The sequence below is a fragment of the Cervus canadensis genome, chromosome 10, assembly GCF_019320065.1.
Source record: "Cervus canadensis isolate Bull #8, Minnesota chromosome 10, ASM1932006v1, whole genome shotgun sequence".
In the NCBI taxonomy this organism is placed as follows: domain Eukaryota; kingdom Metazoa; phylum Chordata; class Mammalia; order Artiodactyla; family Cervidae; genus Cervus; species Cervus canadensis.
Window position 1 is genome coordinate 53,765,255 of NC_057395.1, and position 13,509 is coordinate 53,778,763.

At 60.5% G+C, this 13,509-nt stretch overlaps 1 protein-coding gene across 2 annotated transcripts; it reads left to right on the forward strand.

Annotated features, from left to right (window-relative positions):
• The first annotated feature begins 212 nt into the window (after positions 1-212).
• On the forward strand, positions 213-10,370 carry GATA5 (GATA binding protein 5). Of its 2 annotated transcripts, none has more exons than XM_043480488.1 (7): positions 213-552; positions 737-1,302; positions 2,601-2,773; positions 8,160-8,285; positions 8,764-8,851; positions 9,131-9,258; positions 9,594-10,370. In XM_043480488.1, exons 2-7 carry the CDS (start codon positions 765-767, stop codon positions 9,747-9,749), a joined length of 1,209 nt encoding a protein of 402 aa, XP_043336423.1. In that variant the 5' UTR covers positions 213-552; positions 737-764; the 3' UTR covers positions 9,750-10,370. The 2 variants fall into 2 exon arrangements, with proteins under 2 accessions (XP_043336423.1, XP_043336422.1); XM_043480487.1 differs by having other exon boundaries at positions 221-552; positions 2,598-2,773.
• Positions 10,371-13,509: the final 3,139 nt, after the last annotated feature.

Here is a 13,509-nt window from a genome sequence, read left to right on the forward strand (position 1 = left end):
AAAAGCCCTAACACATTTAGAGAAGTCTCGGCGTCGGAGCTCCTCCGGGTAGGCGGCGCCGAGCACCTGGCTGGTTCGTGTTGCCCGCGTTGGCAAGGACTCAGCGCTGGCTGCCCCGGGCCGTGTGCGTCTGGTCGCCTATCCCGCGGAGCCCCGAGCGCCCGGCCTGCTTCGGTCACGTGGCACCGAGGCCGCAGCCCTGGCTCTGACCCCGCGGGGAGGGAGGGGAGGGCCCCCGGGAGGGAAGGGGCGGCGCGGCGGGGGCGGGCCAGGTCCGGGCGGAGCTGTACCGAGGGGCGGCCGAGGAGCCGGGTCGCGAAACCGCAAGGACCCCGGCTTCCAGACTGCAGCCCGCCGCCCGCCGCGCCCTCGCGCCTTCGGATCCCCACGACCAGCGGGCGAGTACCGCAGCCGGGCCCGGCCGCTCGCCCCTACCCAGCCGGGCTCCTTCTCCCAGAGCCCAGAGCCTGCGCCCTGCGGACCCGCCGGTTTCTCCTTCTCTGTGCCCACTGAGCCCACCTGGGAACCTCGGAAGCCCCGGCTGTGAAAGAGGTGAGCTCCGCGTTGTGGCTGCGCCCGGATGCCCCACGGGCCGCTCGAGCCGACCCTGCCCCCGGCTATCCTGTCCCCGCGGGTTCCCACCCCAGGAACCTCCCAGCTGGGGATCCAAAAGCGCGACTCGAGCGATAGCACCTGTGGGGCACAGTGGCCGTGACCTGGACGCCCGTCCCTCTAGTCTGCAGGTCAAGGCCACGCCAGGGAAGATGTACCAGAGTCTGGCGCTGGCCCCGAGCCCCAGTCAGACCGCCTACGCGGACTCGGGCGCCTTTCTGCACACGCCGGGCGCCGGCTCCCCAGTGTTCGTGCCGCCCGCGCGGGTCCCCTCCATGCTGCCCTACCTGCCGGCGTGCGAACCGGGCCCGCAGGCTCCCGCAATCACCGCGCACCCCAGCTGGGCGCAGGCGGCCACGGCAGACTCGTCAGCGTTTGGCTCCGGCAGCCCCCACCCACCGGCCGCTCCGCCGCCGGGGACCACTGCCTTCCCCTTTGCGCACAGTTCCCCGGGGCCCGGAGGCGGCACCGGGACCCGGGACAGCGGCGCCTTTCAGGGCGCGATGCTGGCTCGGGAGCAGTACCCAGCGGCGCTCGGGAGGCCCGTGAGCTCCTCATACCCCACAGCTTACCCTGCCTACATGAGCGCGGAAGTGGCCCCGTCCTGGACTTCTGGACCCCTGGACGGCAGCGTCCTGCACAGCTTACAGGGCCTCCCGGCTGGCCTCCCTGGCCGCAGGGCCACCTTCGGTGAGTGCGGGACTGGGAACTGGCTCCACTGACCAGGGTCCTGGGTGCTGGCGGTACCCGGATGCAAACCCGCACCCTGCGAAATGCCCCCCTCTCCAGGATCAGGGCTTTTTCAGCCAGGTGGGACACCAGCTTGGGGCAGGCCCAGACCCCGGGGAACGTGTAAACCTGGGTGGAAATCCGCGACTGCTGGCACCTCACCCACACCAAGATGAAAACCCGGTCTTGAGATCCTTTATACACATATCTGTTTTCGCTTTTCGTTCATCCAAACCCAGTATCCTGGGATCATACCATTTAGAGCCTATGTCTTAAACGGTTTTTATGAAAAGTTTGGGAAATGACTTTTTTTTTTTTTTAATGCTCAAAATTCTCGTTTATTTAAGTAAACCACCACATTCGTCTCTGTTCTAAAATGTTTACATATTCTAATTTGAGACCCAGTCCCAGTCCCTCTCTGGGATCTAAATTTGAGTGATCGGATTCCAGACCTGTAAAGCTGAGAATTGCTCCCCACCCCCCTTCTGAGTAGTGGGCGCCACCGACCCTTTCTCACCCCTGCTCCCCCAAAACCAAGGCCACTCCTTTTTTTTTTTTTTGCTGCTCCGGTCTTTTAGCCTACACTCCTCCTCAGCTCCTTGGCAGCAACGGCGCAGGAAGCGGGATCCACTTGACCCGGCCGCCGAGGCGCCCCACGCCTGGCGCCCACCCCCGGCCAGGCGATGATTGATCCCTGCCCCACCCCCACCCGATCCAGCCGCCCAAGTGTCGCCAGCGCCTGGCCAGGTCTGGAGGGGCCTGGAGGCCGCGCCGCTGTGGCCGTGTGTGCTGCTCAAGTGGGAGGACTGTGCCGAGACCACGAAAGCTGACAGTGAAGGCACCGCGGTCCCTGTAGGATCCCGCGATCCCCGACTGCCCCTCCGATCGACCCGCGTGGGTCTTCTGCCAGTGAAGACGCTCCTGCCTCCCCACTGGTCAAAATTAGTGATACTGGACCCTGTTCCGAGTAGGGCAGTTAGTTCCTGTTGCCCTACCCAGGGTTGCATTTATTAACTCTCCCCCCACCTTATAAAGCATCCCTGACGAGTGACTTAAATCTGGCACAAACATCGCTGTGTGTGAATTTAAACTTAAAAAGAAAGTTAGATTAAAAAAAAAGAAAGTTAGACAAAGTAAATTAGCAAAATAAAGGCACAAAAGGGAAGGGAAGGAAAAGGTGGTGCGAACGCGGCGGCTCAGCGGCTCCCGGGAAGGGCCCGAGCCTCGTCCAGCGGCCGCCCGCCTTGCTCCCGCAGCAGCTGAGCTCCTGGAGGAGTTCCCCGGCGAGGGGCGTGAGTGCGTCAACTGCGGGGCCCTGTCCACGCCGCTGTGGCGTCGCGACGGCACCGGCCACTACCTGTGCAACGCCTGTGGCCTCTACCACAAGATGAACGGTGTCAACCGGCCCCTCGTGCGGCCGCAGAAGCGCCTGGTGAGTGCGGGCGGCCGGGCCGGTCTTCCTCGATCACAGCCTGGGAGCCAGTGGAGCTCCGGGACGGGGAGGGGAGGCTCGGGCAGGATGACAGCACCTGGCCCACTGCCACGGTCCCCCTGTGATGGGGCCTGCTCCCCCAGAGGGTCTGTGGGGTCTCCCCCAAGGGGCTGGGCTGCTCTGAGCTTGACACTGAACCTCCTGTGCCGGGGATCACTGTGCGCCGGCTGGGGACTCAGCCTTGTGACTCTGGGGACTTTGGGCTGCCAGGTGGTGGGGCGGTGGAGAAGTAAGATGACCCGGCCCTCATATGGGACTGGAGGGAAAAGTGGCCGCTGGATGCTGGCTTTGTTGGCTGACAGTGACTCTTACAGGGGAGGGACACTGGGACCGCTGCCCCTGATATTGCAAGGATGGGTCCAGACCAGGTGTGCGGTCGTTCGCTGGGGGAGATTCGTTTTCACTTTCGCTTCTCTCTGCTGTATGGCTGGTTAGCGAGTAGGGGACTGGGCGCCCGAGTTTTGCCCACAGCAGGGCAGAGTCCCCAGAAGCCGTGTAAAGGTTTCCAGTTGCTTCGTTCTCTGCCGTTTTGCAGGCAAACTTTGATGGTCAAGTAATTCTGTCAGTAATTCCATCTGTCCAAAGTCGGGGGGTCGCAAGGGCTTCTTCCCGGGTCCGGGCTAAGGCTTGTGGGAGCCCTACAGGTGGCTTGTTCTGGTGTGTCAGGCCCTGGAGTGTGGAAGGGCTTTCCATGGCAGATGCTGTGGAATGGGCCTGCCACGGCTGCAGGGGCGGTCAGTCACAGGCCTTTACTGGAAACCTTTACTGAAGGTTTCCTTTACTGAAGGCCTTTACTGAAGCCCCAGCTATGGCGGCACCGGGGCTGGACGCTCTGAGGCCCCAAAACGGGTGGGCAGGAAGCAGGACTGAGGCGGTCAGCAGCTTGAGGGCAGCTACTGTTTCTCTTCCTCTGATCTGGCCTGGATTCGGAGGCTCTGTGGGTCCCCCACCTCTCTGCACCCGTGTGGTGCCGCTCACAGAGAGGGTTGCCCTCAGAGTTCACAGCACCCCCACTGTTGTGTCTGCCTGTATTCATGCCCACAGCCCAGACAATGTCTGTTGTGGCCTCCGGGAAGGGGAAACTGAGGCCAAGGGAGAGGGTCCTAGGGGGCTGTGACCTAGGCTGGCTCCCTCCTCTTACTCCCTCTGCTTTTCTTGGGTCAGCCCTGAACCGGGTGCTAAGTACACAGGAGAGGTGGGCCATCCTCTCCACCTCATCCCTTGCAGGGCTCACCTCCCGGCAGAAAATTCCTAACTTGAGGGTGGGCGGGCAGAGGCCACCATCTGCACGCTGAGGCATCTACATTAACAACAGCCAGGTGACCACCAGGGGCTTCCCTGGACTCGCAGCCGGCTAGCGGCAACCCCAGGCTCAGACCAGGACTGTGGCCTCGAGTTCCCACAATGCCCCACTCACGCTGAGCCTCCTGACTCTGCCCTGGGTCTTCTTGTCTAGCCCCCTGCGAGCTGAATTCAGGAACTGCCCACTACTTGCTGGAAAGGGAAATTGGACAGCCGTGGCCAGCGCCATGGGTGGGCTGAGGACAGACAGGCGCTTGGCCTGGTGAAGCCTCTGTTTCCAAGTCTGGGGACATGAAACAATTAGCTTTGGGGTGCCATCTAGGATGGGGGAATTCCTGCATGTCTGCTCATCTCCCTGAGGCTGCAGGGCCTGGAGGGCGAGCATTCTGCCTGCCCTGAGTCCAGGCCCACATGAACCTGAATGTAAAACACACCCAGGAAGTGTTTGCCAAGCGGTGCTGAGGTTCAGGGCATCCTCATGGCCCCTGTACTCCCCGTGTCTCCCTGAGCAGGCTCCTAGGGGGCTCCTCTCACTGGCTGCAGGGTGCCTGCCTGTCCCTCAGGGTGGCCCCACTGCTCACTGCGTGGCTGGTCCTTGCAGGGCCAGGCTCCACGTGAAAACCCCAAGATTCTCAGAGTCCCAAGGCCAGAGCCCCGCCCATGTGCTCCTGGCCAAGGAGGTGCTGGGCTGGTCACCCCAGGCTTGCCCCTACTCTGGGGCCTCACTCTCCCTGGAGTGTGAGCAGAAGTGATGGCTCAGGAGGGCCCTCTCCAGGAAGAGCTGGTCTCGCCCTCCTTTAAATAATTCCAAACGTCCTAGAAGCTTGTCACCAAGAATACAGGAATGTGACGATGACAAGTGTGCATCCCCTCCTCCCAGCAGGAGCCCCTGGCTGTTCTACCTTTTGCCTCCTGTGTGTATCTTGGGTTGCAGGGTAGGGCTTACACCTTTGACCCAAGGCTTCCGTCAGTGAAGACGAGTAGTGGGGGGTTGTCGCAGTGGCTTTGCTGATGTGTGCCTGCGGCCAGGGTCTCTGCGAGTGCCACTTGCCCTGGCCTGACCCCTGAACATCAGAGCCCAGAAGCCAGACTCTGAGGACGGCAGGCCTGTGAGCCTGAGGCTGGTTCTGGCCCCAGCTCCAGGACATGGCTGTGCCATGGACAGCCCAGCTTCCTTGGGACACTCACCAGCCCCGGGTGAGCCTTCCTTGCACAGCCTCGCATCCACAGCACATGCTGCCCCAAGTGCGGGGGGGCTCCCACGTCCATCACAAGTCCATCAGGCTAAGTGTCCCCAGGTCTCCCCGCCAAGAGCACGCGGAAGACCTGTTTGAAATGGCAGCGTCTTTGCTGCTCCACCACCTGCAGCCTTTACTTTCCCAATACCCTCTCCAGAGCCCCCCACCCCTGCCAGCCCCCCACCCGGCTCCAGCTGCCCCCTACCCTCATTCCTCTGGATGCCTAGATCCTTGTGGAACCTGGCACTCAGGCCAGCTCTGCCACTGGCTTTGAATTTCCACTTCTTTTGAAAAGAACCGACTGAAAGAGAAAAAGAAAACGCAGGCTGGAGAGGCCCAGCGATTAGGGGGCCCTGAGAGTGGCCAGGCCTGGCCGCCTGGCCTGGCCATGAGTGCAGAAGGACAGAGGGAGGCTCTGGGTGTCCGTGGATAGCCCCGGGGATGTGGCCACGGGGTGTGTTCAGCCAAGGGAGGAGGTTCTGTCCACCCCGGGACCACCCCTGCACCCTGGCCTCTCATTGTCTGAGCTTCAGTTCCCTACCCCCTGTAAGACGCAGGCACTGAGGGGATGGAAAAAGATAAATCAACAAACGTGTCTGAGAATTTTGTCAAGGCCATTCTTTTTACCCATTTTCTTGATTTTAATCTGATTTCCAGTTTATGGATTTTAATCTATGCTCACTGGAGAAATGTTCAAACGTGACTTTCGGGTTTCGCTGCACCCCCAGGGTCCAGGAGGTGGGTTCACACCACCTGAGCTTGTGTCCTGTGTATACTCGGTCCACCTGAGGAAGTTTCTGCCCCTCCACCACCCGAGTTGGTGTGCGTAGTTCTGCTGCTTCCTAGATGCATGGGCGACTCTGGGGGACGCGTGGGGGCACGTGTGTCCGCAGTGGTGCCCACGTGTGTGCAGCTGTGTGGTGTGTTGTTGAAAACAGTGCTGGCATGAAGGCCTCGCATGGGTCTCTTTACACCCTTGCGATAGTGTTCCTATAGGAAGGATTTTAGCAGGAAGTGGCCAGACAGCCCAGGAGACAGCACTCCTGTGACCCCTGAGTTTCAGTGATGTCAACTTTTTTTTTTTTGGAATGTGGGATGGCTGTGTGAACTCTAAGGGGGCAAAAGTTGGTAAGAGCCCCCGAGGGTCCCAGCTTGTTTGGAGGGGAGGGGCCTCAGGCCATGGTCCTCCTGGTCTGAAGGCACAGCAGGAGTAAGGAACCATGATGTAGCCCGGGAAGGTAGGTCAGGGTGACCAGATTGATTACTAAATGCACAGTTAGGTGTGAATTTCACACAAAAAATAAATAGCATTTTAAATGTGTCCCAAATATTGCGTAGAGTGTACTTACAGAAAATATTTACTGTTTATCTGAAATTCACTTCTAACTGGGCATCCTGTTTGCATGTTTGTTCAATCTAGGAACCTTGGGGAGGTCCCAAGAACCTCCTCCCACCTTAAGAAAATGAATGGACTGGGGGCTCAGGAGATTCTGGACCGGTGGTGGGGGGAGCGGCAGCAGGGATGGGAGGAGATGCTGCCTCATGCGGGACAGTGGGCTCCGGGGGGTGCTGCGCCTCCATTTGGGCATAGCTCCCTGCAGCCGAGAGGCAGATGGAAGGGAGGAAAGGGGACAGGGAGGACAGAGACTCGGGTAGTGTCCAGTAAAAACAACTGCTCTCTAGACAAGGTCAGGACGTGGTTGCCAGCCCTCCAGGGCGGTGTCAGGCTGGGGGCCACTTGACCGGGGGACTGGGGCTCCTGTGTCAGGGCCGTGTCCCACCATCTGCCCTGGGGCTGCGGCCACCACTGACCTTCCACTTCTGCTGGGCCCAGGCCGGCCACCAGCTCTCTGCACTCCAACCAGGGCGCAGGTCCATCCCTAGGCCCCCAGGGAGACCACTGGTGATGCCTGCCAGGCTGGATGTCAGGCCCCATACGGCTGTGGCCTGGAGGCCGCCGGCCAGAGGGTGGGGTCTCTCCAGCCGGGCCAGGAGCTCCGGCCCTGCCCTCCCTCCGGAGCCTCCTAGGCCTCATCCTTTCTCTGTCTTGGCCTTTGTGCCCCGGATCCCAAGGCAGAGTCCTGCCCTGGAGATCGGAGGCCGGGCCTCAGACTAAACAGGGCGGATTCCCTGAACTTCTGACAGCTGCCCAACCCAGGGAGGGAGGAGATGAGGCTTTTCCAGGTCTGTGTCTTCTTGGGAATGGTTGGTGGGGGTCTCCAGACAGGCCCCACTCTCCCTCCCAGGCCAGTGAGCAGCAAGGGCAGATGTGGACACCCACTGCCCACTGTCTGGTGCAAGCAGTTGAGCTGAGCATGTGCTCAGAGCCCCAAGTCTTCAGAGGCAGGCCCCCTGAATGTTCAGTCTGGGGTCTGACCCGAGGGGGCCCTATGGCCCCTAGGGGTACTGTTCCACCACAGAAATACAGAGTGAAGGCCCAGGGTTGGTTAAAAAGAGGCCACAATGGAAACCCAGCAGCCTGTGTGTCCTGCACTCCTCACAAGATCCTGACCCTGCAATGGACCTAGGCAGGTCTGCTGTCACCCCAATTTTATTGATAGGGAAGCTGAGGCCCAGAAGGGTGAAGTGACCTGTCCCAGGGCTCCTGGGCACTAGGTCAAAGCTCCTGCACACAAGGAATCTTGGGCAGCCTCAGGACCTTAGCGCCCAAAGGCCTCTCACCCAGCCCCTTGCATACTCAACCCCATAACTGGTCAGCCCTGAGCCCAGTGTCCATCCTCCTGCCCGGCTGCACCTGCCACGCTCACCCCGCCTCCCATCCACAGTCCTCATCCCGCCGGGCTGGCCTCTGCTGCACCAACTGCCACACCACCACCACCACCCTCTGGCGGCGCAACGCAGACGGCGAGCCGGTGTGCAACGCCTGCGGGCTCTACATGAAGCTGCACGGGGTGAGCGGGGTCATGGGGCTGCCGGCACAAGTGCACCCCCAGCCCGAGACGGGGCTGAGGAACTGGGTAGGGTGTCGATCAGGCAGGGCCTGGGCTGAGCAGGTACACGCCTGTACACATGTGGCCCCACTGCCCATACCATGCACATATGTTCCTGCTAGACTGGTGGTACAGACGGGCTCTCGGAAACCATAGCTTCACTGCAGCTTCCCTGCAGCCATTCAGCCTGGGACAGAGGCTAGACACCCCCAGGGCTCTTCTGGACCCTCCAGCCCCCAGCCCTGGGAGGCTGGGGTGGGACAGGCTTCGCCCCACCCTGCCTGAAGGAAAGCACTGAGCCTGGGGGTTAGCAACTCCCCAAACAGGGCCACAGCAGTGACTAGCTCTGCAGGGCTGAGATCCTGGCAGATGGCCTTGCAAGAGGCCACAGGTGTGACTGCAGACAGTGACTAGCCATCCACCCTTGCCTCCCTGCCAGGTACCGCGGCCCCTGGCGATGAAGAAAGAGAGCATCCAGACACGGAAACGGAAGCCAAAGAACATTGCCAAGACCAAGGGCTCCTCAGGTACGGGGGCCAGGGCTGGGGGAGGCCTCCTATGGGGAATCACTCTGGGTGTTTCACATTCCACCATTAGGGATTCACATGTTTGGTGCAAGCATCATCTTCCTGAAGTGCGAGTCCCTGCCACTGCCCTGGGATGGTTCTGGCTGGGGGAGGGACTAGGGTGGCCTGAGTTCATGGCATGAGGCAGGGGCTCCAGTGGAGGAGGCCACATCCACCCCAACCCCATGTTACCAGATCTGCAGTGTCTATAAATGCCCCATCTTCCCCCACCCCTGCCAGGGTCTTCAGGACACACCACAGCCTCCCCACCAGCCTCTGTCCCTGACCCAGAGGTTTCAGCAGCCACTTTGAAGCCCGAGCCCAGCCTGGCATCCCCTTCATGCCCCGGGCCCAGTGTCACCTCCCAGGTAAGGAAGACGGGGTGGGTGGGGTGCGCAGAGCTGGTTCCCAAGCACTTCCGGGAGGAGCCCTGGCATCTTGGCCAGGTCAGAGCCCCCATGGGCCCCTCCTGGAAACTCGGGGCTGGACACACAGCTGGCCGATGGAGCCAGGGGGTGCCCTGTGGCCAACGCTGACTGAGAACCCTTCCGAGGTTATCACATCGTTCCTCACAAGGAGTGCCCACCCCATTCCAGGAGCTAAGGAAGCCCCTTAGGGGAGACCTTCCTGTTGAAGGGCTCCCACCCTCAGGTGGGCCAGCCAACTGTTCCCAAGGCTCACACATGGCCCGTCCTCCCTGCAGGGCTCTGCACAGGTGGATGACCCCCTGGCCCCCAGCCACCTGGAGTTCAAGTTCGAGCCTGAGGACTTTGCTTTGCCTTCTGCAGCCCTGGGCCAGCAGGCTGGCCTTGGCGGGGCCCTGCGCCAGGAGGCCTGGTGTGCACTGGCTTTAGCCTAGGTACCTGGGCACCCCATGGACCCACCTCGCTGCCTCTTTACTCCAACACAAAAGGAGACCACCAGGCCTGCTGCTAGAAGAGACTGGAGCCAGCTGGACCTGGAAGAGCTGGGTGTCCCTCAACGCGGCAGCCATGGCCTTCTGTGTAGATGGGAGGAGGGCTCGAGCCCCCTCCCTGGACAGCAAGGGACCTTCAAGTGATGTGCAAGGCTCTGGCTGACCCAGGGCTCCCAGCCCCCACTTGAATTCTGTCGTCAACACTTGCCGTCGTCATGTTTACAGGTTGTAGCAGCAGGAAAAAACACCTTCCTGTTGTAAAACCAAGATCACAGGTGAAACGACTGAGGCCAGGCAGCAGCGGGGGACGAGGGGGCTGCCAGACACAGGGCTTCCCTGGCCTCCCTCAGGCTGCCCACTTCCCATGTTTGATAGATAGAGACACGGCATGGAGACCTTGCCCTCCTTGGAGCATGGGACAGCCAGGGACAGATGGGCAGGTTGTGCACCGTACCAGGATGCCACCCCGAGGGGCCGATCACATTGTAGTCATCGTGGACTGGTATTTATTTGTATGGTTTTCCCCAGACAGGGCAGTAAAGAGCCTTCCTTGTTCTGACTGAATCTGTGGCTATATTGTGACCATTTCATACGTCAAGGTACCTGGGACCCCCATTTTGACCCACAGGGGCACTCTCAGGGCTGATGGTGGGGTGACCACAGGTCCTGGCTCATCTGGGTCTGTCCCAGCAGCATCACCAATAACACCCCCTTTCACTTACAAAGACATCCCCCACCCCAGGGCTGGATGACAAATTAGCTGTTGTGCTGGGTAGAGGCACCTCTGCCCAAGGAGCTGACAACGGCTCACAGCCTGACGGCAGAGGCAGCAGAGAGTGGGGCCCCCTGCAGAAGGGCCCCTCCATTCCTCCCGTCCTGCAGCTGCCCTTCACCAACAAGACCTTCTGATTTTTCCATGGAAGCCAGAAACTGGGCTTTCTTTTTTTAATGTAAAATCTTCCAATTGAAAGCTTTCACCTCCAACTCCCAATTTGATTCAGAAAGCTCAAGTTTTGTAAACCATCTAGAACAGCCACTGTCGTGCTATCCTATGTAAAAACGTCTCCTTCGTATTTAAGAACACTCATCCTTCCTGAATGTGTCCCTTCATCCTGAGTCTGTACCTCGAGATTCAACCAGCTGCGTCTCCACATGACCTTGTCTTTTTTTTTTTTAAGACAAACGACACCATCAGAAAACATGTAAAATAAAAACTTGATTTTGCTCTCCTCTCCCCATCACCGGTGGGTTCCGGGCCTCACCCCTGCCTGCTGGGATCCATTCAGGTCGTTTCTCCTTCCAGAAACACGTCCCCGGGGGCCGGGCTGCAGGACCTCACTGGCTATCCTGGGTTGTGCCAGGGGTTCCTAAGGACTTGATGAGGCCCCTGAACACTGGGCGCCTTTGAGGGTGCCACCAACACAAGGGCGGGACACTGGGTGGAGCAGCCCAGGGACCACACTTTGAGAAGTCACCACTTGGAGGTCAGGCAGACTCCAGTCGAGCCCCTGTCCCTATCCTGGCCTGGGGCTCTAGGGGAGGGGGAGGGGCAGCAAACATCCCCCTGCAGAGTGAAGGAGTGATGCGGACAGAGGAGGTGGCGGGGAGTGCCGGGTGAGAACCATGAGACAGTGCCACCACTTCGGTGGTCGTGGTGGGAGCACCCCTCCTCCAAGTGAGCACCACACCCTGTGTGGACCAGCGAGTCTCCGACTCCTTCCTCCGAAGGGCAGGCTCCGATCTCCTTCCTCCCCAGAGAAAGAAAAAGCACCTGAGAAGTGGCAGGTGGCTGAGAGAGGTGACACAAGGCGCAGGGCCCCTGCAGGGCCCTGAGCGACCTGAGCAGTCTTCCTGGAGGAACCTGCAGCTCCGTGAGCAGAATGCGGTAGGGAGGAGGGGGCTGGATGCCCCACCCAGGAAGAGAGGTCCTGAGAAGGAGTGTTTGGCAAAGAGGAAGGAAGAGGCCATCTCTTCCTCCTGGGATGGGGGAGGCTGAGCCCCCACCTCTGGACGTGAGGAGCTTCAGGGGAGAGCATCTCAGTTTAAGCCTTTCTCCCCAGCCTCTCTACAGGACCCGGAAGCTGTCAGGACCAGAGCCTGAATATAGCCGCCTGGCACCCCACTTCCTGCAGCTCTTCCTCCCGCCTGCCGGCCCCGCGGCTCTGCCCGGCCGGCCATAAACAACCGGATGAGCCGGGGAGGCTGGCAGGCGTGGGCAGCTCCAGGCCGCTTATCAGACGACAGGATGGAAAGAAAGGCCACTTCATCTGTGCTGCCTGCTGCCTGCACCTCATTTCCCACGTCTTTCAAACTAGAGCAGTGTCCAGGGAGCCTGGGTGGAGGGGGCCACAGCTCCTCCAGCTGGGGAAGCACCCTCCCGTCCATGGGAAGTGTCCACCGAGCCCCGCTGTGCTCTGTCCTGGGTGCCTGGGGAAGGGAGAAGATCAGACTAGCCGGGGAAGCTGGAATATTGGGGACATGGCATAGAAACAGGGAGACCCAGGAGCACTGGGGTTTTTGATCCAGAAAAAGCATTTTCAGTGCACCCTTCTCCCCACTTAAAGCTCTTAACCTGTTGCCTCGCTCCAGACGCAGAACAGGGAGGCTGACAGCATCCCAGGGCAGTCTGGAAGCACAGCAGCTCCTCCCCCGGCCTGGCTGGGCATCCTCGAAGAGGATGTCAGGGTGGTGATCCCCAGTGGCTCCCCCTCGCTCTGCTTTCCCCAGTCTTGGGGAAAATGATGTCGTTAGTCAGCAGCATATCCCCTGCCCACAGCAGTATATCCCCTCTACACAGCAGGCGCATGTCCATCCTGTGGGCCCTTTAGTTGGGGCATCGCTGCCACGCAAGCTGCCTGCACCAGCTCAACCCTTCAGGGCAGCCAGGCCGCCGTGTCTAGCTGTGCCCAGACCCCCTGAGCTTCCTGGTGGAGCTGGGGCCAAAGTTAGTTTTCCCTTCGTTACTGAAAAATGTGGCTCTTTAAAAATGGGTGCCAATTCTGTAAGCCTCTCATCTGAAAACATCATGCGCTTCTTAAGAAGTGAAAATCGTCCTTTGGAGGAAGCAGTGCAGGTTACCCACTCTTTATCTGACCAGATAAAGGCCTTTCTTGGACAAGACCTGCTACTGTCGCCATCATCCTAGGCGAGCCATTCCGCCACCAAGCACGCAGGCTGCAGCCTCGGGGGGCAGGCTGATAGGTGTGTAGTCTTCCCTGCCCTCCCTCTGCCACAAGCCTGGGGGAAGTTCACAGGGCTCGGGGCGGTTGTCCTTCAGAAGTTCCAGCCCCCACGTAGGCCCCTACTCAGCAGAGGGGAAAGGAGGTCAAAGAGATCTAGCACCCCTGAGACTGTGAGGCTGCAGGCCCCAGGGTGCCCCGTCTTGCTCAAGTGCACCTCAGTGGGGGCTGAACCGGCCCCAAAGAGGAGGGGGCTGGTGAGTCCCACAGTCCCACTGGAGCCAGGGTGGAGGGGGTCGGCCCTCAAAGACCACGTGGAAGCCACGGGGGGCAGCCCCCCCTGCAATGCCCTGCGAGGCCCGCCAAGATGTTGACACGGACGGCTCCAGCCGCCTTATTTATTATCTGATAAAGGGTTCTCGGCACCGCGGGTGGACGGCGTCTGGCCGCGCTGGGGCCTGGGAGAGGGAGGAGGCTGGGTGGGGGCCGGGGGCTGGAGCAGGCCTCCACACTGGACTCTGGGG